The 22,947-nt window shown below is 36.2% G+C and overlaps 1 protein-coding gene across 1 annotated transcript in view; it reads right to left on the bottom strand.

Moving 5' to 3' along the window:
• MIB1 (MIB E3 ubiquitin protein ligase 1) overlaps positions 1 to 22,947 on the bottom strand; it is a 137,471-nt gene that overhangs the window by 99,684 nt on the left and 14,840 nt on the right. Inside the window, exons 2-6 of the mRNA XM_026006537.2 lie at positions 16,022 to 16,193; positions 13,383 to 13,512; positions 5,748 to 5,852; positions 3,220 to 3,286; positions 1,690 to 1,894 (exon numbers count right to left, since the gene is read on the bottom strand). Coding sequence (XP_025862322.1) covers positions 1,690 to 1,894; positions 3,220 to 3,286; positions 5,748 to 5,852; positions 13,383 to 13,512; positions 16,022 to 16,193 — 679 coding nt within the window. The remainder of the gene's footprint in view (positions 1 to 1,689; positions 1,895 to 3,219; positions 3,287 to 5,747; positions 5,853 to 13,382; positions 13,513 to 16,021; positions 16,194 to 22,947) is intronic.

Genomic DNA, 22,947 nt, shown 5'->3' with positions numbered 1-22,947 from the left:
TCTTTGTGATGCTACTATAAATGAAACTGTTTTCTTAACTTCATTTTCAAACTGTTCAGTGCTAGTATACAAAAATACAATTGACTTATCTACATTGATTTTGTATCCTGCAACTTTGGGAACTCATTTTATCAGTTAATAGTTTTTTGTGGATTCCTTAGGTTTTACTGTGTACAAGATCATGTCATCTGTGAATAAATATAGTCTAACTCCTTCTTTTCTCTTATTTCTTTCTTTTTATTGCCTAATTGTCCCTTTTTCTTGCCTAACCGTCCCTCTAGAACAATACCGAATAAAAGTGGAGAGGGCTGACATTTTTATTTTGTTCCTGTTCTTAAGGGAAAAGCATTCAATCTCTCACCAATTGGATATGATGTTAGCTATGGGTTTTCATAGACACCCTTTACCAAGCTGAAGAAGTTCCCTATTACTACTTTAATTAGTGTTTTTATCATGAAAAAGAGTTGGATTTTGTCAATGCTTTTTCTTCATCTCTTGGTATGACCACGTGTATCCTTAAGATTTAAACACAATTAGAGCTAATTCTATACTCTCATAAGCAACTTAACATTAATTTTCTTCATTCTGACAAGTAATTTTTCCACTGAAGAATCTCCATGAGTTAGTTTCTTTATGTATATGTAAGTAACAAAGCTTTGACAATTACTCAATTTACTGCTTTTGCTTTAAAATACAATTATACTAGTAAACTGAATATATTTTAGGCCTTAAGAGCAAATAAATATAAATATATATATATATATAAATTTTTCAAAAGAGCAAATAAATGAAAGGCTCCAAGAAACCTGCAACCTAGAGGTAAAACAAATCATCATTTTCAACAATAACAGGAGACCTAAACAGAAGATAGCATATGCACGGTATATATATACCATGTAGAGCAGAGTATGAGAGCAAATAAATATAAATATATATATATATATATATATATAAATTTTTTAAAAGAGCAAATAAATGAAAGGCTCCAAGAAACCTGCAACCTAGAGGTAAAACAAATCATCATTTTCAACAATAACAGGAGACCTAAACAGAAGATAGCATATGCATGGTATATATATATACCATGTAGTGAGAGGAGGTTCCCAAAACACATAAACTTAGTATTTATAGGATACAGAGGAGTTAATCCAAAGAGGCAGAAAAAGGTATTCTGCATAGAGGAAGTTGTATGTGCAAAGATATAGTGAGGAAATGCAGGCAATTATACGTTGCTAATAAGGACTGGTGCATGCACACATCTGTGGCAACAAAAAGCTATGTTACCAAGAGAGGACTCTGGAAACAGGCCAGAGTTCTAATTTTATTCTTCTCATTCAGGGTAAATTGATACAGTCCATTATGAACAAAGAACATTTTAGGTATATTTGACCTAAAACTGATACAATGTATTCTGCTCCAGCAGGGGAAAAAAAGTGCACAGAACATGTATCAAAAATATATAAATTCACATACATACCACACACACACTTAAAACATTTGTTCCAAAAAAATAAATAAATAAATAAAACATTTGTTCCCCTCCACTTTACCAACATATTCTCGATTTTTATCTACTCAGAGCTAGCTTTAAGGAATCTTTAATTATAGCATATAATTTGCTTCCTCTAAGGCTCTTTCCTCTATATACTAACTTCATTTGCCATTTAAAAATGTAAAAATATCACCAACCTATTGCCACTGGGATACTGTACTACAATGTCATGATCTTCATCAATGCCACAAACAGTTCCAGTTGTAGTTAAAGTCTCAAACATGCCATCAGTCCATCCTCCATGACCGTGCTGCAAAGACTGTACAATTTCTAGGTCAAGATCTATATTTACCAGGTCACCAATCTGCAATCCACCAGGATTCCTGTTGCCATTTTGCTCACCTGTAATTGCAGAGAGTTGACAAAGGAAAACCACAGCAACATCATGCAACTGCATTATTTTTTAAAGAACAAGCTCTAGATATTTTAATCTAATCTTAAAATGTTTTGAGACTATACTTTATCAGATTCTAGAGCTAGAGAACTTAAAACTAAGAAACAAAACAATCAGACTCACAACTTAAAATAATCTGATGATTTGTAACAGCAACTGAACAAGTGTAAAATCTATTAGACTATGCAACCCTATATCAAAGTACAAAGTTCAAAAAAAAAAAAGTACAAAGTTCTAGGGTTTGAAAATAGTCATTTTTCTGTATGGATGACTTGTTGGTAATCCCTGCAATAACTACACTACAATTAGACAGTTATTGAGATTCAATAAGTAACAATAGCCATAATAACTAGAGAATCTGAAAGAACCTTGAAATTGTTTTCTTCTCTGAATGACTTAGTACTTTGTGATTTTTTCTTACAGAACATTTTTAGATATTTAAAAGCCCATTCCCTAAAATATTTTCAAAGCTAGTTCTGGGATAAAGGATTCATAATCATAAACTACCACAATGAGGAATCCAAAGTATGTATGTTGATTCTACACTTTTCCTGTGAAGGCAAGACACAAAACAAGGAACTTTTCTAAAAGCAAGAAAAACGGATGATCTTGTCAAAAATATAAGTACTTCTTCTACAATATCCTTAAAAAAAAAAAAAAATCAGGATACCCTGCAGGAAAACAGCATTTTTTGGCCAAAAGGGAAATCAAAGTATTTAAAAAGAGAAACACAGAGTTCACATGAAAAGACGAGCATTCAAAAACTAAAGCCTTAATTAGAAGAATGTGGTAAATGTCTACTGTGGCAACAATAAAGAATCTACAATATGAAGATAGTTTTGTTTTATCCTTTTTTAATGACATATGAAAATTATAATTATTATATAACCTTAATCTTCTAACTACTTTTGTATTTAGAAGGCAATTTTACAAAAATTCTAAGGAATTTATAAGCATTAAATTGCCAGATTCTATTATTAATATGTAAGAGATACTGATAACTCTAACACAATTTTTCAACAATATTTTATAACTAAAAGACAAAGGATTCAAATGTATTATGACATAAAAGTGGTATATCAATTCACAAGACATGACAACTTTTTCAGGGTCTATATAAATTAAAAAATAAGAACAAATGCTTTAAAAAACCAAAATAAAACCGAAAAAGTTATATCTTTAAGTAACTTTTTTTAAAATCCAATTTAAACACTTTCTGATTTCACAAACTCTGATACACTATTTAGTAATTTTCACTATTCTCTTGACTCACCTAGCACAGGGCAGTGATCTCTGTAGAAAGAACCTCCTTTGGCATCCTGGACACACTTGAGATCAGACTAAGAAGAAAAGAAACCAGAAAAATCACGCTTGAAAACTTCAAGTATAGCTCAGTACCTAAAATAGGCAAAAATGTTCATTCAGAATACACCCTCAGCAAAAGTTAAGAGTAGCTCTAGGTTAACAATCACACTAAACACTACTCTTGAAAGTATCCATCAAAAATTAAAATCCTGATCTCCAGATAGGTCATACTTCATTTACTTTTAGCTTACCTTTAAAGTTCAAAATTAAAAAGCCTGGATCTTTACCATTAAAATATTTTCAAAAACACATAAGACCTCAACAAATACCTATTATTTAAAATGTTCAAAACACATTCTATTTTAAAGATACTTTTATGAAAAAAGAGCTCAAATCATTTGCTCTTTTCAATTTTATGACATACACAAGGCAAGTATTAACTCATTTAATAAAGAAAATTATCCAAAACTAAACAGCCAGAAAATAGAAAAGGATAGGACCAAATTCAGTCTTCTGATTCCTTAGCCAGTTAAGTTTACATAAACTTTAGTCCTTAGTTCGTAACTTGGTCAATTCAAGTTCCTTATCACTTAGTTTTTATAATTATTATTTAAGTATTTGAATGGGGAGGCAGTTGTGATATAATCAAAAGTACAGAAAATGTGAAATTAGAAGAGCAATCTTGGGGGTTACTACGAAAATTTAGATTTAAAAGTGCCTAATAGTATAAGGGATCAGTATATACTTACTGTATTAAGGAGCTACTTTACAGACAGACAAACACACACACACACACACACACACACACTTCAACTCTCTGACAGCCTCCTTTGCCACTACAACATCACATTTAGCTCAGTCCTAATCAGAAAGACACAGGTGTCAAATTGTTTTAATGTGATACTTTCACCCAGCAATTTCACTTCCAGGAATTGATTCTAAAGAAATATACCCAGAGATGTGCAAAAATATATGTACAAGGATGCTTACTGAAAGAATGCATGCAACAATTAAAAAAGACCACCTAGATACCATCAACAGAAACCTTATTAAATATATAATGGCATAACTGTACAGAGGAGTACTACTCAGCCATCAAAAAGGATCTACATATATACTACTCGTTAAGTACCTCTACATATATAACTTCTAAGGCTTCATCTGAAGCAAGTTAGAAATTAGAATCCCCCCAAAATCCACAATTTACAAACAGAAGGAGGCATCAAAATACTAATGGAAAACTAAAAAAGAATGCTATATAACAAGTATTAAACCTGGCAAATCATATATTTGTTTAGATTCACACTGTGACTTACATGGAATAAATTAAAAGCAAAGGGATAGTGGGATATTTTTCCCCTCCTACCAAGGGGCACAAAACAGTTGGGAAATAATGAAATTTAAAGAATTCTTTGAAGGAGGAATGTATTCAAGATGGAAAAGATATAAAAAGCATTAATATTCTGGCATTAATATTTAGTTATACTCCATAAATTAGATAACCAAGGTCAACATTTCAACAGTGATCCATGAAATGCAGAAATATAGAGCAATCCATTGAATGAACCACCAGAGTGGTTTTGTTTTTGTTGTTGTTGTTGTTGTTGTTGCTGCAGGCATAACTCATTGATTTATTTTATGAATAAATAAGAAAAAAAGCCACTGGCTGGAAAGAATAGTGGAGATTTGTTTTCCAGTATTCTTTGATTTGGACTTCCCCACCCCCAACACCCTGTTATAACTGAGCTCACTTCCCACTGGTAGTCCAAAATGATGACTCTTTCCACCAGGCCTTACCGCCGCCTCTCCAGTTCAGAGGAAATAGTGTTGGGCCTGAGGCTCAACAGTCTTTATCCTACTCTGATTCCAGCTTCAGGTACCCAAACATATATGCCTTTGGTCACTGGAGGCTCTTACACAGCACCAGCTGGTGCTCTGGCTTATTCTCCTAAGCACTCAAGTAATTTAAAATGTTTTAGGTCAATCATTTTCAATTACCAATACTACTCTTTAAAAATACAGAGGGAAAAATATATCCTTAAAAACAACTTTAACACCTATAATTTATACTTTTATTAGCTACCAGAGTTAGAATATAAATATTCTATAAAAACCTCATTATAATACTATACTCTGTGTCCATGCCAAGGAGCAGCCTCTTTCAGAAAGATTATAAATCTTGATAGATTTTAGTAAATAAGCTCCTAGGGTGGATTTATAAGGGATTAGCTCTACACAATCTATATTAAGTTACCCAAATATTAACTGAGGACAAAATCATATTTACTATTAAATAGTGTAAACAAATGTACTAAAAATGTAGAGTTTATTATACATCCTCACTTCACAGAATTTTTTCCTATTGCAAATTCATGATTCAGATAGCTGTATTCTGACAAAAGAATATGACCAAAGAGAAAAAAAAGAATACAATAAGAGCAACTTTTATTTCCCTTCTTCCATCTATCCAAAATTTTTATCTTTTGTGATTCTTACCATGCCCTCAAAGCCAACTCTGTAAAGGTTCTTAGCACCATTATCCCAGAGAACATATGCTGCACTATGTGGGCTTGATGCACTCCAGTCCTGGATTTCTGTTACCTAAGAGAATTGTCAGAGAAAACAATTTTTTAAAAGCGGAAGGGAGAATTTAGGTCTCTTATATTTAAAATCTTAATTATCATTTCAGGTATTATCCTGTCTAACAGGATCATGAAAAATACTTGTCAAACATACGTCATTTCTTTTTTTTTTTAATCTTTATTTTTTTAACAGTTTTTTTTTCTTTTTAAGATTTTATTTATTCATGAGATACAGAAAGAGAGAGAGAGAGAGAGAGAGGCAGAGACACAGGCAGAGGGAGAAGCAGGCTCCATGCAGGGAGCCCGACGTGGGACTTGATCCTGGGTCTCCAGGATCACACCCTGGGCTAAAGGCGGTGCTAAACCGCTGAGCCACCCAGGCTGCCCACATACGTCATTTCTAACACATAACTGAATTATAACTAAAGACGTTTTTCAGAATTATAAGGTAATTTCTAAAATCACTATAGGGATCCCTGGGTGGCGCAGCGGTTTGGCGCCTGCCTTTGGCCCAGGGCGCGATCCTGGAGACCCGGGATCGAATCCCACGTCAGGCTCCCGGTGCATGGAGCCTGCTTCTCCCTCTGCCTGTGTCTCTGCCTCTCTCTCTCTCTCTCTCTCTCTCTCTGTATGACTATCATAGATAAATAAAAAAATTAAAAAATAAAATAAAAAAAAATTTAAAAAAAAAATAAATAAAATCACTATAGAAATTTTGAGGCTTAGTGATTACAGTAATAGATTACTGGAAAATAGACAATTCAATACAAAACTTTAAATTTTGATTCTTAAAGGGTTCCTTTTAAGAATAGTATATTATCTCAAACCCATTATTCATCAGAAAATTTAAAATCTTTGACCAGGTATCCAGAATGATTCCAGATAAATCTGCTCTCTTGTCAGCTAAAAACTGAGAGGCACAAGGCTCAAAGCCAGTATTTAAGAAAACTTGAGTTGATGTTGCTCCTCCAAGCACTATATTCTTCAGCTGTCCCACAAGGCAAGCCATCTAAGCTAAACACCATACCTACAATGGAAATTCAGACACAATCTCTAGGCCCCACATCCAAAAGACTGATGCATAAGCTCTTTTGACATAAAATAAAAACCAACCAACCAACTGGGGTTGCTACTGCTTAAGGGCCAAGATCCAACTGCATAAAAATGATAACAGCAGGGCACCCAGGTGGCTCAACTGATTAAATGTCTGCTTTCAGCTCAGGTCATGATCCCAGGGTCCTGGGACGGAGCCCTCATCCTGGAGCCTGTTTCTCCTTCTCCCTCTGCCACTTCCCCCATTTGTCCTCTCTCACACTCTTTCAAATAAATAAATAAAATTTTTCAAAACAACAAACAATACACAATGAATGCTAAACTTGGGTATTCTCAAACTAGTCTAGAGCTAAGAATGGGGAGTTACACATGTGCAACTCATTTCTTTTCTCCATCTTGACACTTATAATCAGCCATGTTTTACAGTTACTTAGAATGCCAGGCTGATGTTAAATATAATTTTTAAGGCATGACCTTATTTCAAAAAAGATATATAATCACTCTTCCTTGTTTGTACTAAACCCTGTACTAAAAAAATCATTTTGTAAGCTACACTTATGATGCTTTTGTAAAGATAAAAAGGCTTTAAGATTAATCAAAGATTTTTGAGAAATATTTCAAAATGGTGAGTCCATTCTTTTAAATTTTGAAATAAATCATACAAAATAGAACATGTAAACTTTAAAGAATAAAAATAAAATGAATACCAGCCTATGAAAAAGAACACTACCAGTACTTTCCAAGTCCACTGTGTACCTCCCATCAAGCCATCCTTCTGACCTCTCAACAGTTAACTATCACCTTGAATTTACAGTTCATCACTGCATTGCTTTCCTTAATGATTTGCACAACTAACCACTACATAACATTATGAAGCAACAACTTCTAACACTCTAAGTAAAATATGCAATCTTTAGTAAAGTATTCCTTCTGATTCTAAAACTACTTCATTTGTTTAAAAAATGCAATGCTAGGGGCAGTTAGGTGGCTCAACTGGTTGAGTATCCAACTCTTCCTTTCAGCTCAGGGTGTAATCTTGGGGTCATGGGATCAGGTCCTGAGTCAGGCTCCGTGCTGGGCATGGAGCCTGTTTAAGATTCTCTCTCTCTCTCCCTCTGTCCCTCCCCCCACACTTGCACATACTCTAAAATAAATCAATCTTTTAAAAAATGCAATGCTAGATCAAGTAAGTCTGTATTTTTATAAGGGGCACAAAAAAATTTGATTAAAAAACAAAGATTTATATTTCAAATTCATCTTATGTTTCAAATTATGTGGTATATTAGCAAGTTCATTAAGCTCTGAATCCTAAATGAAATTCCTTCATTTGTTAAAATGATCTGACTTATTATTGAGGGGGAAACAAAGTGGGAGGCTTGAGAAAATTACTACATCAATTTCACAATTTTAATTCTGATTCATAAAGATGTGCAGAATAGCTGCTAAAAACCATCAGGTAAAAGGTTGCTAAGGTACCCTATAAAAGAATTAAACTTAAAAAAAAGAAAAAACTGACAAACCTGCCTCCACTGATAAATCTTAATTAACATCACTATCAGTAAGATAATCCAACTTTACATGCCCTGATGTGATGCAATAGAGAGCAGAGCACCACTTAAGAGGTTTTGTCACCAAAACAAATTGAACCCTAATCAAGCCTCTAACAACTAGTTTATAAGAAACACAAGAATTGGAGGAACAAGAAAAGAATACCATAAAGAATCAATTAGACAAATCTAAAGAACCTGATTTCTTCAACAAATAAATGGAATTTTTAATAAAATATTGACAATTTTTGATGTTGGATTATGGGTGCAGAGGAATTTGCTATACTATTCTTTCTACTCTGATCTATGTTTGAAATTCTCCATAGTGAAAGTTTTTTAGGGGTGCCTGGGTAGCTTAGTCAGCTGAGCATCTGATTCCTGATTTCAGCTCTGGTCATAATCTCTGGATTGTGAAATCAAGCCCTACATCAGGCTCTGTGCTCAGCACAGAGTCTGCCTGAGATTCTCTGTCTCCTTTTGCCCCTCCCCCACTCACACACACACTCTCAAAAATTTTTTTTAAAAAAGTTTTCTGGAAAGGATATATCTAATGCGCATATATAAAATACAACTGACACATATTCAAAAGGATTTTAACACATATTCAATATTCCAAAGCATTTGTAAAATGAAAACAGTCTTCAAATACTAACAAAGTAGTGGTACTTAAGAAGCCCTTTAAGAATACATTACATGCGGGGATCCCTGGGTGGCACAGCGGTTTAGCACCTGCCTTTGGCCCAGGGCGCAATCCTGGAGACCCGGGATCGAATCCCACGTCAGGCTCCCGGTGCATGGAGCCTGCTTCTCCCTCTGCCTGTGTCTCTGCCTCTCTCTCTCTCTATCATAAATAAATAAAAATTAAAAAAAAAAAAAAGAATACATTACATGCTTCCATGGTGTCCTTGCATCATGTTTGCCAAAAGCTACACTTGACATGTTTATTTTTATGTGTGAATTTTGTTATCGCCATGCAATCACAGGACATGTTGGCATGGGATGGGCCAAAGACCAAGAGCGTGCTTCAGTCTCAGGCTGGGCTGGTATCTACCCCTTAATATAGCTCATCATGGCCATTTAGTTGAGTACATATAGCAATGGCAGTGAGGTGAGAATCTTGAACCTCACACACAAGGGAAGAAAAAAAAGATAAGAAAAGAAGACACTATACACAACTCATGTAGATTAATCAGGGGGCTGGGATAGAGCAGCCTACACTGAAGGGAAAATGGGGACTCCAAAAAGTTCTTCATATACACACTCAGGCAAAAATAAAAGTCAGACAATTAAAAACTACATTTGATATCAAACGTGCTTAAACAGACTTATCATGATATTAAGTTCCCTTAGTCACATGTATGAGATGGTTTCATTTATTTTTCCTCATTTTGTTCTTAAAATGCAACATGGATTAAATCGTAACAAATCAAAAATGTAATAATGATGACTCAAAGCTTCAAAAATGCCTACTTTTTATCCCACGAAAAGTGCCAAAATAACAGAAACTCAAAGTTCCATCTATAATGTGGCTTCAGACTTCAACTACTGCCTTCAAAAGCTGATGAAACAATAATTTCCAACCTTCTGACCATATAATTAATTGTGGGGAAAAATATAGTTAAAAAAATTTTTAGGGGGCAGCCCAGGTGGCTCAGCGGTTTGGCGCCTGCCTTCGGCCCAGGGCATGACCCTGGAGACACGGGATCAAGTCCCACATCGGGCTCCCTGCATGGAGCCTGCTTCACCCTCTGCCTGTGCCTCTGCCTCTCTCTCTCTGTGTCTCTCATGAATAAATAAATAAAATCTTAAAAAAAAAAAAAAAAAAAGGTAACGCATCTTAAAAAAAATTTTAGAACAAAAATATTAAAAATTTACTTCTCATGCACTCATTCAAAAGAAGTTATTAGAAGTATACTCTTTCAAAACAAAGAGCAAGCTAAATAAGATGATATAATAGGATATAGAAAACAGGAGATCCAGCCAGGAAAGAGGCAAAGGCACCTGCTGGGCCCCAAGTATACAGCATGTTCTGTCCAAATACAGCCACGGGCCGGACATGCTGAAAGTTATCACCAAGATTCCCATTGCCACTATACCATTTTATTGACCCAAGGACTGACCTGACCAAGTTGAGCCTGACCCAAATTCTCAGTTGCATTTGGCTTGTTTGGACTAAGTAATAATGAAGTTCCCACTCTTCCCTGCACCCCTATTCCCTGACACCTAGATCAGTTAAGGTCTCTCATCTCACACCACAGAACGGTCTACTTTGACCTACTCCTAAAACTTTGACGTGGCCCATGGTAAGCTTAGAAGCAAAAAATACATAGTAACTCATCCCCTCTGACTGTATGCCTCTCCAAGGCTCACCATCTGGCCTGTACTTCTGCCCTGCTTAAGGTCCTTTGTGAAGCCCCGTATTTTCCTAGGATCTTGCCCACTGACTACCCTAAGACTCTTGTCAACTTCCAGGGAAGCAAGACAGGTTAAACCAGAGACTATTCAGTTTATATTGTCCTGGGAGCTTTAATCTAAAAGTGACAATTCTACTCTAGCCTTACAATAACTAAATTTGTGCTTGATACTGGGTCTTTTCAAAAATGAAATCCTAGGGCAGCACGGGTGGCTCAGCAGTTTATCACTGCCTTCAGCCCAGGGCCTGATCCTGGAGACTCAGGATCGAGTCCCACGTTGGGCTTCCTGCATGGAGCCTGCTTCTCTTTCTGCCTATGTCTCTGCGCCCCACCCCACCCCCGTGTCTCACATGAATAAATAAAATCTTTAAAAAAAAAAAAAAATGAAATCCTAAATGTTGTGGGACACAACACTGTGTCCTGTCCTACAACAATAAAGAAAAACCATGGAATAAAGACAGCAGAAATCCGTTATCTTGGGGGACTTACAACTGTGAAAGGGTAAAAAGTAGTCTTTTAGGGATGCCCAGGTGGCTCAGCGGTTAAGTATCTGCCTTTGGCTCAGGGCACGATCCTGGAGTCCCGGGATCAAGTCCCACATCAGGCTCCCTGAATGGAGCCTGCTTCTCCCTCAGCTTGTGTCTCTGCCTCTTTCTCGCTGTGTCTCTCATGAATAAATAAATAAAATCTTTTTTTTTTAATTTTTTTATTTATTTATGATAGTCACAGAGAGAGAGAGAGAGAGAAGCAGAGACACAGGCAGAGGGAGAAGCAGGCTCCATGCACCGGGAGCCTGACATGGGATTCGATCCCGGGTCTCCAGGATCGCGCCCTGGGCCAAAGGCAGGTGCCAAACCGCTGCGCCACCCAGGGATCCCAATAAAAAAATCTTAAAAAAAAAAAAAAAGTACTCTTTTAAAGGTACTCATTCTATTCTCTAATCTGTATGAGAACAAAACTGTGCATTTTACCATTATTCTTTAAACTTTCACATATTTTATACATTCTTCTGTATGATACAGAACTGCTATAAATGGTTATGAAAGTTGTTCACTGCATAAGGGTAAGGAGTAGAATAGGGCTGACATCCAGCCCATGCTCCACTTACCAAGACCTATGCACTGGGGCAAGGGTGTTCCTGCCCCACCCACAAATCAGTGCCTTCTCTTGCATTGGGCTTGCCATGCATGTCCCCATAGCATTCCATCCATCTAGAGGTGACACCTTTTCCAAATTCACACTGCTCTACTTTTCTTTTCAGAGCAGTGCTACTCAAATTTTGATATGCATATAAATGACCCAGGCAATCTTTCTGTAGATGAAGATCCTGATTTAGAAGGTCTAGAAGAAAGAGGACCTACTACCTATTACATTTCTAACAAGCTGTCAGGAACACCTTAAGCTGCTGGTCCACAGCCCCTACTAGTCACAAAACTTAGATGTATATTTTTTCCCTATCAAATCTAATTAAAATGTAGGTTTCAGGAGAGTAGGAACTTTGTCTCTTTTGTCCAGTGCCATCTCCCTGATGTTTGGAAGAGAATCTTGCACATCCTAAGTGTTCAATAAATATTTACCAAATTAAACAAAAAGCAAAGTTTGCTTCCTTACTAAAAATCTAAGTACTTAAAATATAATGGCTAAAACAAATCTGTATGACTTCCAAACATTAAAATTAGACCTTATTATTTAAAATGAAATGAACATAATACTCAACAATTTATAAAACATGTATTAGAAAAAAAAGATGTATTTGAAAAAAACATCTAAAAATTTTATACTCAAAAGCATTTATACTAAGTTACCCCAATATCTCTGGCTATCCCACCCCAATTAAACAAGCTACACAAAATTCCCTTTTTTTTTTCCTTAAGATTTTATTTACTTATTCATGAGAGACACAGAGAGAGAGGCAGAGACATAGGCAGAGGGAGAAGCAGGCTCCTCACAGGGAGTCCGATGTGGGACTTGATCCCCAGACCCAGGATCATGCCCTGAGCTAAAGGCAGACGCTCAACCACTGAGCCACTCAGGTGTCTCCAAAATTCCCTTCAGAATAACTGCTATAATTGACTCCTGGCCAATTACCTGAGAAGGGTAACAGAGTTAAATAGACTAGATAACAAAAGTAGCTATTACACACCCCTAGAAACAGACTTTCAAGGGAATGAAATATAAAACAAGTAAACTCAAATGAAATCTTAGTAACAAAAATGTCAAACGGATGACATACTGTTTAAGGAGGACTGGCCCAAACAGGATATTCAGAAGTACATTCTGAGCAGCAAAATGGCAATATGAAACCTCAAAGTAAAAGGTAAAATCTACTCAACAACTTTCTGGATGAATGTCAATATTTACAATGTGGCAGAAACAATCTTTTGTTATTCCAGAAAAGAAAGAAATGAAGATTTTAAAAACTGTTACTGGCATAAGAAAAAATGGGCCAAGAAATTCAATGATACTAATAAAAATCTCCTGAACATAAAATATTCTAGAATAACATGATGAATTAATAAAAAAAAAAAATTTCACCTTTCCCCTACGTCCATTTCCTCCATCCTGATCTTCCCACTGCCAGTCCACTCCTCGTACCACTCTGGCACCTGCAAAGATCCCTCTGGCTGTAATCTTCTTAGATTTTCTACGAGACTCTAAAAGAACCCTAAAAATAAAAGTATTTATTTTAAAATTATACAAAAATAGGTTACATTTATATTTGGGGGGGGGGGGGGGCGGTTGGGGTAATAATGATCCCAAGCAGGCTCCACACTCCACACAGAGCCCAATGCCAGGCTGGATCTCACGACCCTGAGATCATGACTTGAGCTGAAATCACAAGTTAGATGCCTGACTCACCCTGCCCTGCCTGTAATTTTTTAAGATTTTTACATTTATTTTAGAGAGACAGCCAGCGAGCCCGGGGGGGAGGGGGGGGGTGCAGAGGGACAGGGAAAGGAAGAGAATCTCAAGCAGACTCCTCACTGAGTTAAGAGTCTGATGTGGGGCTCAATACCACATGACCTGAGCTAAAACCAAGTCAGATGTTCAACCAAGTCACCCAGACACCCCAATTTATTTTTAAAAATAAAATTATAAAAATGATTGTTTTAAAAACACAAAAGATTTTTCTTTGTTCTAGTTAATACCTTAACAGCATGATACATAAATACCTTTACGTTCCACAGGTGATGATGATGACAGTAGTAATTAGAATAGTATCTAATATTTACTGAGCTTTTACTAAGAGTAAAAGCTTACAAAAGTGTAAACGTCTGTTATATTCCTTAAGAGAAGCAATTGTTATTTTATCCATTTATCCATTTTACAAATGAGGAAACAAGAGTCTCAAAGAGGTAAGTGATTTACCCAAGGTCACAAGAGCTAAATAATTATGAAATGGAATGAAGTCAACATATGAATCCAGTCTAACCTCTTCAGGGTATTACTATATCCTTCACCACTTTAGAATTGGCAAACTCCTATCCTTACAGGGATGTAGCATATATTAAGGCCCAAAAGATACCACCGCAGTAATGACAAATGGCAAGTGACACTTGATCCGAGGCACAGGAAGACAAAAGGGAGTGGCAGGGACTTTGGGGGAACTCAAGACTATGATTTGTCTAATGGGTACAGATGCTCCTGTCATCCAACTGTTACCATGAACAAATCCCCAATGCGGCCAGTCTTTGGTGTGTGTATGTGCATGTGCACATGTGTTCAAAATTTTAGAGCACAGCATAGCCAAGTAAAATACATCAGTGGCCTGGATTTGATCCAACACTAACTTGTCTTCAAAGTAGTGACTTACAAAGGACTATGGACCTTGAAAGAATTCTATACTCAATAATCTGGACCAGCAAGGTTCTCCAAGGCCATCTTCCCTTATTCTTCTATATCCTTCTCATTCATAAAATCAAAAAGGTTTGGGGTTTTTCCTTTTGTTTTGCTAATTTTATCTCGTTATTCTATTCAGTTTTAAAATATCTTTATTATGCTCTAACTTTAAAAATTATAAGCAAAAGACAATAAACAACATGTTCAAAACTATTCAGTTAATAAAGAGCAGGACCAGAATTTGAACTGGGATAATCTGACACCCAAACCCATTTTTCTACTACTCCTGCTGCCGCCCTAGGACTGGTTAGACTCTTGCTCCTATACATTATTTTTATCTATCTACATGAAAAGATTCAATCACCTGAAATTCTGTACTAATTCACTATCAATATTAACCTCTCTTTGCTAAGACACTTAGTATTGTGTCTTAATACTAATAATCTCTATATATAGTCCAAAATATCACATGATAATCACTGCTGGTCAAGTAATCCCTTAGCTTATAAACTCCTTAAAAAGAAAAAAAGAAAAAGGGAAGGTGCCTGGAAGCATCTGCCTTTGACTCCAGTCATGATCCCAGGGTCCTGGAATCAAGCCCAACATCAGGCTCACTGCTCAGCAGGGAGTCTGCTTCTCCTCTCCCTCTACCAAATATATAAATAAAACCTGTAAAAGGAAAAAAAAAAAAAACCCACACTATTTTAGGGGTACCTGGGTGGCTCAGTCAGTTGACCATCTGACTCTTGATTTCAGCTCAGGTCATGATCTCAGGGTCATGAGACTGAACCCTGCTTCCTGCTCTGTGTATAGTGGGGAGTCTGCTTGGATTCTCTCTCTCTCCCTCTGCCCCTCCGTCTGCTCTCTCTCTCTAAATAAATAGATCTTTTTTAAAAAGAAATATTGTGTTTTAGTCATCTTCAAATTTACACAAGCATAAGAGGGGCTACATAGTCTTAATAATCGCCTATTGATTCAATCAATGGGCCCTTAGTGTTCATCTGGTAGTGATTAACAGAATAGAATGCACAGTAAGAAGAAAATAATCAGCCTCTCTTGGGCTGCCCTTGCATTTCCAAATATTGAGGAATGCCAAGTCTCCCTGCTAGACAAAGAAGAGCTCAAATTATCCTGAAAATACATACAGCTCCAACTTCACAGAACTCTTTTCTCACTCTATGGCAGGCCTGGTCCATATCTAGCCTCTTATTTCCTACATCCTGATATTAAGCTAGCTGTCAAGCCACTTCCAAATCCTATTTTTAAGGTGGAATAGTATAAAAAATTGAATATACACAAGGAATTATAACTAAAGAAAAAACTGTTTACCCTACCTCTCACTTCCTGGTGTAGTAATTCTATAAAAGCGATGTCTTAAGTGATGTTTATCTCCATGGTAACAAACAGTGCACAAATCATAATTTGTACATTCTGCACATTTCCATCGAATGCCAATGATTGGTTGCTGGCGGCAGGTATCACACATGGTTCCATCATGCTTGATACCTATTAAAACAAAGATATATGCTAGCATTAATTACAAATATTCTTTACTTGAATACTATTCCCTGGGGGAAAGATAAGAACAGAGCATTTTGCAAAGTAATTCAAAAAGGTAGGAAATAATATTTCAAATGTACCATACATAGTTTCAAGACAACATATTTCAAGTGTTTTCATCAGTATAAATTATAGACTAAACATTTTCTATCACTTCTTTCTTCACTAGTTAAGAGTACTTCTTGATAGCACTGTCTTTGCTGTCATCCACAAACAAACTTACATTCAATCTAGTGACAGAAAGAAGAATCATTTACCACTAAGTAGATATGGTAAAACCACATCAAAAACCCAGAATCTCTTAAAGAATTTCAACCTACTCTCCAGGTAAACAATTATGCCAAAAGAAAAAACAAGTTTAGCCTCATGATATCACAGAAACAAACTATCAATTTAAGCATCTACCCCTGGATATTGCCAAACTCTCCATCCCAAAAAAACAAACTTTAGGAAAGGATTACCAAATAAGTTTTTCAGTGTACAAAGAAACAGTATACTATAGTCGAAATTGCTTGTTTGTTTTCCTACAGAACAAGAAGTAATAAAGTCTAGAAAAAGGAAATAAACATTTGGCAATATGACTTCCACTAAAAATGATACATGAATGACAAAGACAATTAGAACTATAAAAGGTACCACTATTAAAGTAATGCAAATAACATTTTAGGGTAACAAAATTGGGGATAATGCTTCTTTACTATCTGTTATAGTTAGAAATTAAAACTAGAAGTTTTTTGGGATGCCTGGGTGGCTCAGTAGTTGACATTAGTGTCACTATGTTATGGTACGTATCAAGCCCAATACTGAATTACAAAGCAAGGGCTATATTGCCATACAACACTAACACTCTCCTGGATTTGAGTTCTGGCTTTCACTAGCTATCTTTGTGCACCTGAAAGACTCATTTTAACTCAAGTATTTACATATAAAATAATAGTATTTACTTCAAGCAGAGAAGATAAGGTTTAGATGAAACAAGATTGCTCATGTTTAAGGTGGGTAATAGGGACGTTCGTTATATAATTCCCTATTTTGTGTAAGTTTAGTAATTTTCCATGATTAAATAAAAGGAGTCTCTTTAGTTCTCAGAAACTCCGTTCCTTTTGGAGGAGGCATTGTGTTATTCAAAGATAAGGGCTGTTCTGAGAATCAAATAAGAAAGTGCTATATAGGGGATCCCTGAGTGGCTCAACGGTTTAGCACCTGCCATCAGCCCAGGGCCTGATCCTGGAGACCCAGGATCGAGTCCCACATCGGGCTCCCTGCATGGAGCCTGCTTCTCCCTCTGCCTGTGTCTCTGCCTCTCTCTGTGTGTCTCTCATGAATAAATAAAATTAAAAAAAAAAAAGAAAGAAAGTGCTATATATAGATATAGATATAGATATAGATATAGATATAGATATGCAAGAACTAGAACACAAAAGTAGTAAAGTTATTACTAAACTTTAGAAGAACTAACACATTATTGCTGTTTCCTGATAAGGAAAAGAAAAAAACCCACTTTCCATATTCAAGTTTGAAATCTTATTAGGTAACCAGATTTTTTTTTTTTAATTTTTTTTTTTTTTATGATAGTCACAGAGAGAGAGAGAGGCAGAGACATAGGCAGAGGGAGAAGCAGGCTCCATGCACCAGGAGCCCGATGTGGGATTCGATCCCGGGTCTCCAAGATCGCGCCCTGGGCCAAAGGCAGGCGCCAAACCGCTGCGCCACCCAGGGATCCCAGTAACCAGATTTTAAATAAAAAGTCGAACACAAAGATAAACTTATACTTGAGCTGAGATGGTTAAATGAAAAGGGGGTGGGAGGAAGTAGAAGGAAGTTGGGATCCCTACTGAACTACAAAAGAGCACGACACCCAACACCAAATACTTTTCCCATGCAATGATTCCACAGTCTCCTGCCACACAAATGCTTGATTTCAGGGATAGGGAAGATAGCAGACATCAGTACCTACTGATTTCATTCACTATTTCACTGCTACTGTGGGCAAGCCCTCTGCTGCTTTCAAATATCATTCCTGATGTAGTATGGAGAACAGAAAGGAAGAAAATTAAAGTGGCTGGAGAAAAGGGGTCAAATTATAAGAAATTTACATAACAATCCATGTGAAAATAATGGTACTTTAAATAAGGATAAAACTAGTAGAAGCAGAGAAAAAAAACAGAGTCAGGAGCAATTTAGGAGTTGGTGGTTATGGCTTAGAAAACAAAAGTTATAAAATGTAACCCCAAAAAGTATAAATGAGATCATTCAAGAGAAAACAAATAGATAAGAGATATTGAGGAACAAATAGTACAATAAATTGAAATCAAGAACTGCTCTACTTTAAAAAAAAAAAAAACAGAAACAGAGCCATTAACATACATGCAAACATACATACATAAATAAGCATATACTTAAAATTCCAAGTCCAGGGATCCCTGGGTGGCGCAGCGGTTTGGCGCCTGCCTTTGGCCCAGGGCGCGATCCTGGAGACTCGGGATCGAATCCCACGTCAGGCTCCCGGTGCATGGAGCCTGCTTCTCCCTTTGCCTATGTCTCTGCCTCTCTCTCTCTCTCACTGTGTGCCTATCATAAATAAATAAAATAAAATTTAAAAAATAAAATAAAATAAAATAAAATTCCAAGTCCAGACCTCTATTAATAGATACTCATCTAAGAAACAAAATGAAAAAAGAATCAGGACAAGTTTTCTAGAAATACTTGATGAGTAGACCTTTCAAAGGAAGAAAGAAGAAATCTCAGAAGAGCACAGCATGTGTTCAATGAACCAGGAGGAGCTTCATTTGTTTGGCAAAAATGTGAAACACTGTCAGAGACTTAGAGATAAATTTTAGTCAGGCTGGGAAATAAGACATGATTTCTGACTTGCAGGTTTGTTTGGGGTTTTTTTTGTTTTTTGTTTTTTGTTTTGACTTGCAGGTTTAAATGGTCTCAGTAAATGGTAAAAACAAGGATATTTAAGAAACTAGTTCTCTTAACTTATTTGCTAGGAAATATCAGGAATTTATTTAAAATACTCTGGGATCAATACTCTCATCTATAAACTGAGAAAATACTTCCTTTTATATGTGTTATGGTTTGAAAGTGTTCTCCTGGGATCCCTGGGTGGCGCAGTGGTTTGGCGCTTGCCTTTGGCCCAGGGTGCAATCCTGGAGACCCGGGATCGAATCCCACATCAGGCTCCCAGTGCATGGAGCCTGCTTCTCCCTCTGCCTATGTCTCTGCCTCTCTCTCTCTCTCTCTGTGACTATCATAAATAAATAAAAATTAAAAAAAAGAAAAAAAAGAAAGTGTTCTCCTCCCCCTATAATTCATATGTTGAAGCCCTAACCCTCAATGTGCTGATATCTGAGGGGAAACCTATGAGAGATAACTAGGTTTAGAAGAGATAATGAGGATGGGGCCTGCATAACAAGATTAGTGTCCTTAAAAGAAGAGAAAAAAGCTAAGCAGTCTCTCTCTCTCTGCCACAAGAGGACACAAGGGGGAAGGCAGCAAGCCAGGAAGACACCTCATCAGGGAACTGAATTAGCCAGCACCTCGATCTTGGACTGCCCAGCCTCCAGAACTACAAGAAATAAATTCCTGTTAACCAACCACCCACTCTAGTAGTTTGTTATGGTAGCCCAAGCCGACAAAGACAATTTAGAAAGGGACCTTATGATGCTAAAGTGATTTCCAGAGGTAAAAACACTTTGAAAGGCTTTAAAGGAAAATGCAAATATAAAAAAAATTATACTATATTTATTAATCTTAACACAGAATTTATTAAATGTACTAATCATCTACTTAAATAACTTGGTGATCAAAATCATCATATATCCCAAGCAAATTTGGCAACTTCTACAGAAAATCAAAGAACTTTTAAATTCTCAATTTCCCGGAGACTACTTAGAGGGAATATTCAATTATTCATGTGATTTTAGCAAATTACCTACATTCTCCATGGCAATTCTCTCATTACTGTTTTATCTCAGGTTTTCCCCCAAAACTTGATTTACCTGCAGTTATATATGTCTTCTCAGTTCCTCTTAAACTATTTTCACTCCAGCGCAGCAACAGTGAACACAACTGCCATGCAGGATAGTCCTACAAACCAGCAGATCCACTACTCACCAGTATACTATCCTATGGCTAATTAAGTCTGACTGCATCAACCATGAAAATGATCACCAGCGATAGGCACAAAAGAAATTATACTCTAAACTGAATGTCTACTAAAATTAAAACCACAGGTTTAAAGCCATACAACTCAAACCTACTAGCATTTACTAGTATTACACGCTTCAGTCATGTAGAACATAAATCAAAGGTGAAATACAACCATTATCTATTCTTTTTTGAGAATACAAATGAATTCACAGAAAAAAAGTATGTTTTTTATCACATAAAGATTTTCTTAAGGTACCAAATAATCCATAAACTGGGTAATCATCTCTTGAGTTACTAAGAATTTACTATATTTTACTTTAAATCAATACATAATTCTTTATAATGTTCATTTTGAAAAAAAAAATCTACAATTATTCTTGTAGTTACTATTTCCCAACACAAATAGCAAATGCTTACAAAGTTAAGAAATTATTCTAGCTCACACAGATATTTCTTAAAGTAAATTCTAAAATCAAACAAGAAATAGAAATGACAAATATCATAACAATGTCTGACACAGGACTATTAAACTGAATTTTAAATTTTTATACAACTGCAACTTATAATAAGAAATAGCAATTCACAATGAGTTTTTTAAAATTCACAGATTTTAATAATGAAATACAAGTGTAGGGATCCCTGGGTGGCGCAGTGGTTTGGCGCTTGCCTTTGGCCCAGGGCGCGATCCTGGAGACCCGGGATCGAATCCCACATCAGGCTCCCAGTGCATGGAGCCTGCTTCTCCCTCTGCCTATGTCTCTGCCTCTCTCTCTCTCTCTGTGACTATCATAAATAAATAAATAAATTAATTAAAAAAAAAAAAAAAAAAAAACAAGTGTATCTTTGTTCTTTACGTAAATTTTATACCAGTTAGATTCCTGAAAAACTAAGTACATATTTACAGTGGAGGAATGGTGTGGGAGATTATGTTTTCCAAAGGGGACCATACCAATATATATCCATCTTAACTACTTTTGTGACAATGTGATAATGACAGAAGACCATTAAGAGGAGGGTTTCATTTCCCTCCCACTGAACCTGGACATTGGCAACTGCCGTGATGAACATGAGGAAGCAGAAGTAACTCTGCGTGACTTCTGAGGTTAGATCATAAAAGACAATGCAGGTGCCACTTGTCTGTCTTTCTCTCTCCCTCAGAATTCAGACCCTGCATGCCTCGAGAGTTCTTCATTCTAAGTCTGGCTACCCTGAAGATGACTATGATAGAGGAGAACAGGGAGAGGGCCACACAGAGATAGAAGGAGATGCCCAAGGAAACCTGGCTATGCCAGCCCCTCCACGGTCTGACACTTTAAGCTAAGATCCCAGACACTGCAGAGCAGAGACCAACTGTTCACCAAACTGTCTCCAAATCTCCAATCCACGGAAGCCATGAACATATAAATTGTTTCACACCACTAAGTTTTGGGGTAATCTATAACCATTTTAACTGAAACAAAATAAGTTTTTTTTAAAGTATGAACTTTATTATAGTTCCGACAGCACAACATACCAAAAACAAACTAAAGATAAGTAAGCTAAATATGAAGACAGAAAATCATAAAAGTGCTAGAAAAAAGTTGAACATATTTTACAATTTTGAGTAGTCTAAGATAACATGAAACCTAGAATTCACACACATGTCCACATGAGCACCCAATATACAGATAGAGAAAATCTGAAAACCTACCCCAAACAGCTGACAGGGTTCAGGATACAGGAGGATAAGGGATGATCACTTTCATGTTTTATTCTATATACTTTAGAACTGTTTAGTTTTATTATAAGCATGTTATTTTCTTAAGATTTTTTTTTTCTTAAGATTTTATTTATTTATTTGAGTGAGAGAGTTAGCGAAAGAGAGAGAGTAATGGGGGGGTAGCAGCAGAGGGAAAGGAAAAAACAGGCTCTCCGCTGTTTTATCAGGGAGCCTGACGTGGGGCTCGATTCTAGGACCCTGGGATCATGACTGGAGCCAAAGTCAGATGCTTAACCGACTGAGCCACCCAGGTGCCCATAAACATTATTTTCATGATTTATTTTAAACACACAAAACAAGTCCAATTTCATCCTCTCAAATTGGCACTGATTAAAAATAATACATGCATGTGAAGAATGAGCCCGTCAGACTTTGCTGAGAAGGAACTATAAATTAATACAATCTTTGCGAAAGGTATTTGCAAAATGATTCAAATGCCTTAAGGCTCTGACCCTGTCTTCAAATTTTTTAAAAAGTACATCCAAAGATACTAAGTTGTTTGTAGATAAAAACAAAAATTTAACATAACCTACATCAAAATTATGTGGCTATTTATGCATAAGCTATGGTAATTCATAGAAATCCCATGCAATTAAACCATGTTGTAGAAGAAATATTACTGACATGATAAACTTCATTTTTTTCCACAAACTCATTATTATTTTATAAAGTAGTTTGCAAAACTATAATATACCATTATATAAGATACATAATACACTTGCACAGAAAACCCAGAAAGATAATCCCCCCAAAATATACTGGTAAGATTACCCTTTGCGGTTT

This window comes from Vulpes vulpes, chromosome 13 (genome assembly GCF_048418805.1).
Source record: "Vulpes vulpes isolate BD-2025 chromosome 13, VulVul3, whole genome shotgun sequence".
NCBI lineage: Eukaryota > Metazoa > Chordata > Mammalia > Carnivora > Canidae > Vulpes > Vulpes vulpes.
This window is presented reverse-complemented; position numbering and strand designations above follow the sequence as displayed.